The following is a 2,345-nucleotide window of genomic DNA, read 5'->3' as shown; positions in this document are numbered from 1 at the left end:
ATCTGTTGGTTAGTATATATTATTATTCTAATACTATATATATATATATATATATGGACATCTGTTTGAATATGTGTATATCTATCAATATTTAGTTTGTAAATTTTCGAATATATATATATATATGTGTGTGTGTGAGTGTGTGTGTGTGTGTATACAGAGATCAAGCCGTAGGCGTGATCTGGGCAGATTCATAGATGGATAGATGTAGTCCAGCACACGAAATGATATTGTTCGCAAATTGCTGAGACGAATATAAACCGATATACTTATTCGACTGTTGTGCCACCAGATTAGTCCTTTTTGTCTCACAATACTGAATGCATTACCAACATTACAGTACAAAGTGCTGAAGTCCGGAGAGCCCGATGCTTTGAGCCCTAATATAACTACTAAGTGCGACTGTCACTACAGTGGTCGTACTATTCATGGCGTCGAATTTGACTCATCGTATAAACGCGGAAAGCCTACCACCTTCGCACCGAATCAGGTAGGATCGATGCTGCTATATAGGTCTTATGGCGTATGTTTGTATGTGTCAGTGTATCAAGGAATCCAATACATGCAGGCAAACTGAATGAGTAGAAGACTTGGCCGAATCTGAAGCTAAAAGTTTTAAATTTGAGTTATTTTATGTGAAATATACAGCAAGGTAACTATTGTCCATAAGAAAAGGAATCCGGCATACTTAGTCTGCGTCCTTAAATTGCTTCCCTATCCCCGTACGATCCTCGCCAGAATCTTTGGTCAATTTCTTGGCTACCTCAGAAAGCTGGTATTGATCTGTTACATATCTATACGAGCCTTAAACAACCAACCGGTGTGTAGAATAGGCAATCAGGGCTTAATAATCATAGAGAAACGGATAGCATTGTGTATCATCTCCTCAATATCGGGTCTTCAGCCGGATTACCTCCTATTCTAAATGTATGCGCCCTTTAGAAACAGAGCGTATCGATGTTCAACACTCCACAAAATCTCTATACTTAAGAAACACACGGGGAATTAAGCTAACCTGACTGTATCTATAGGCTTCTAGCCAAGAATACTTAGATCATAAAACAGAGGATCGTTAGCAAAACGTCCCTACAAACGCATAAGCCATCGAGTATTCTTATTTGAATGATCTATACCCCACCAAAAACACAAAGATATCGTAGATTATCAGCACCTACGTACACAAAGGAGACTGGGATAGAGGTGTATTCATACCTGTACATCTCCACAATCACCCTAGGTCATCAAAGGCTGGACGCTGGCAATGCAGCTCATGCGTGAGGGGGACAAGTGGGAGTTGTATATCCCCTCAGAACTAGCCTACGGTGAACGAGGTGCTGGTTCCAAGATCAAAAAAGGGGAGGCTCTGATTTTCGAGATGGAGGTGTGCGTGTGTGATGGGTGTGGGCAAGCGTGTGTTTGTCTGCTGGGGACAGTGAATAAGATGTTACTTCGTATTTAAAGTTCTTCTGCTTAAAATGAGTGGTTCTGGTGTACAAACTATCTGCGAAACTCGATATATGGTTGTGCGTCACACATATACGGGCGACTATGCTTCTATAAACATACGAGTTGATAGGCTTGCATCAGGATTGAAATACAGTGATTTCCATAGTCTATTACAACACATCGATACAAGCATGCTGGAAAGTTCAGTTTTTACCTATCGCCTGCTTACGTTATATATGTACAGCAGTTGTCAGTATAGTGAATTGTACAGGGAACAGTATAATTCTCCGCGAGTATACTCACGAAATTTGTAGAAGATTGAAAGCACCTTATTAAACTACTGTCTGCTGAGTACAAAAACCATTTAGCCACTAAGGACCCCTTAATATTGCTTGCTTGCCGAAGTCAACTTTCTATCAGACCACACATATACTGGTAGTTTTTGAAGCACTTCTACAGATATTGACGTGGGCTTTTTTGCAATCCTAACATTACGTGCGCAGATCATAAAAGTGCACAAGGATGGTGTGCCATTCACCGTTTTTGGCTACCCGATCCTTGAACCGCGATTCTGGCCGATCCTAGTGGCAATGGCTTTCTTACTCTATAAAGTTTTCAGCGGTATGTATATTGTCAGTTATATATATATAAATTTATGTACTTATACATAAACATGCACACACACATATATTTATATATGTTTATGTATATATATATATTTATGTTTATGTTTATATTTAAATCTTTTTTATATTTTTATGAATTGTGTAAATATATCAATATATATATATATAGATCTAGTTATTTTTACTACACACATATATATATATATAAGTAGTAATATATGTTTATGTATGTATACATATACCATATATATAATATACATACACACACACACA

At 37.8% G+C, this 2,345-nt stretch overlaps 1 protein-coding gene across 1 annotated transcript in view; it reads left to right on the top strand.

Moving 5' to 3' along the window:
- Positions 1–2,345, top strand: part of SARC_07251 (hypothetical protein) — a 7,416-nt gene that overhangs the window by 1,225 nt on the left and 3,846 nt on the right. The window contains exons 3-5 of the mRNA XM_014298821.1: positions 341–490; positions 1,238–1,381; positions 1,950–2,067. Coding sequence (XP_014154296.1) covers positions 341–490; positions 1,238–1,381; positions 1,950–2,067 — 412 coding nt within the window. The remainder of the gene's footprint in view (positions 1–340; positions 491–1,237; positions 1,382–1,949; positions 2,068–2,345) is intronic.

Source organism: Sphaeroforma arctica (assembly GCF_001186125.1).
Source record: "Sphaeroforma arctica JP610 unplaced genomic scaffold supercont1.562, whole genome shotgun sequence".
Taxonomy (NCBI): domain Eukaryota; class Ichthyosporea; order Ichthyophonida; genus Sphaeroforma; species Sphaeroforma arctica.
This window is presented reverse-complemented; position numbering and strand designations above follow the sequence as displayed.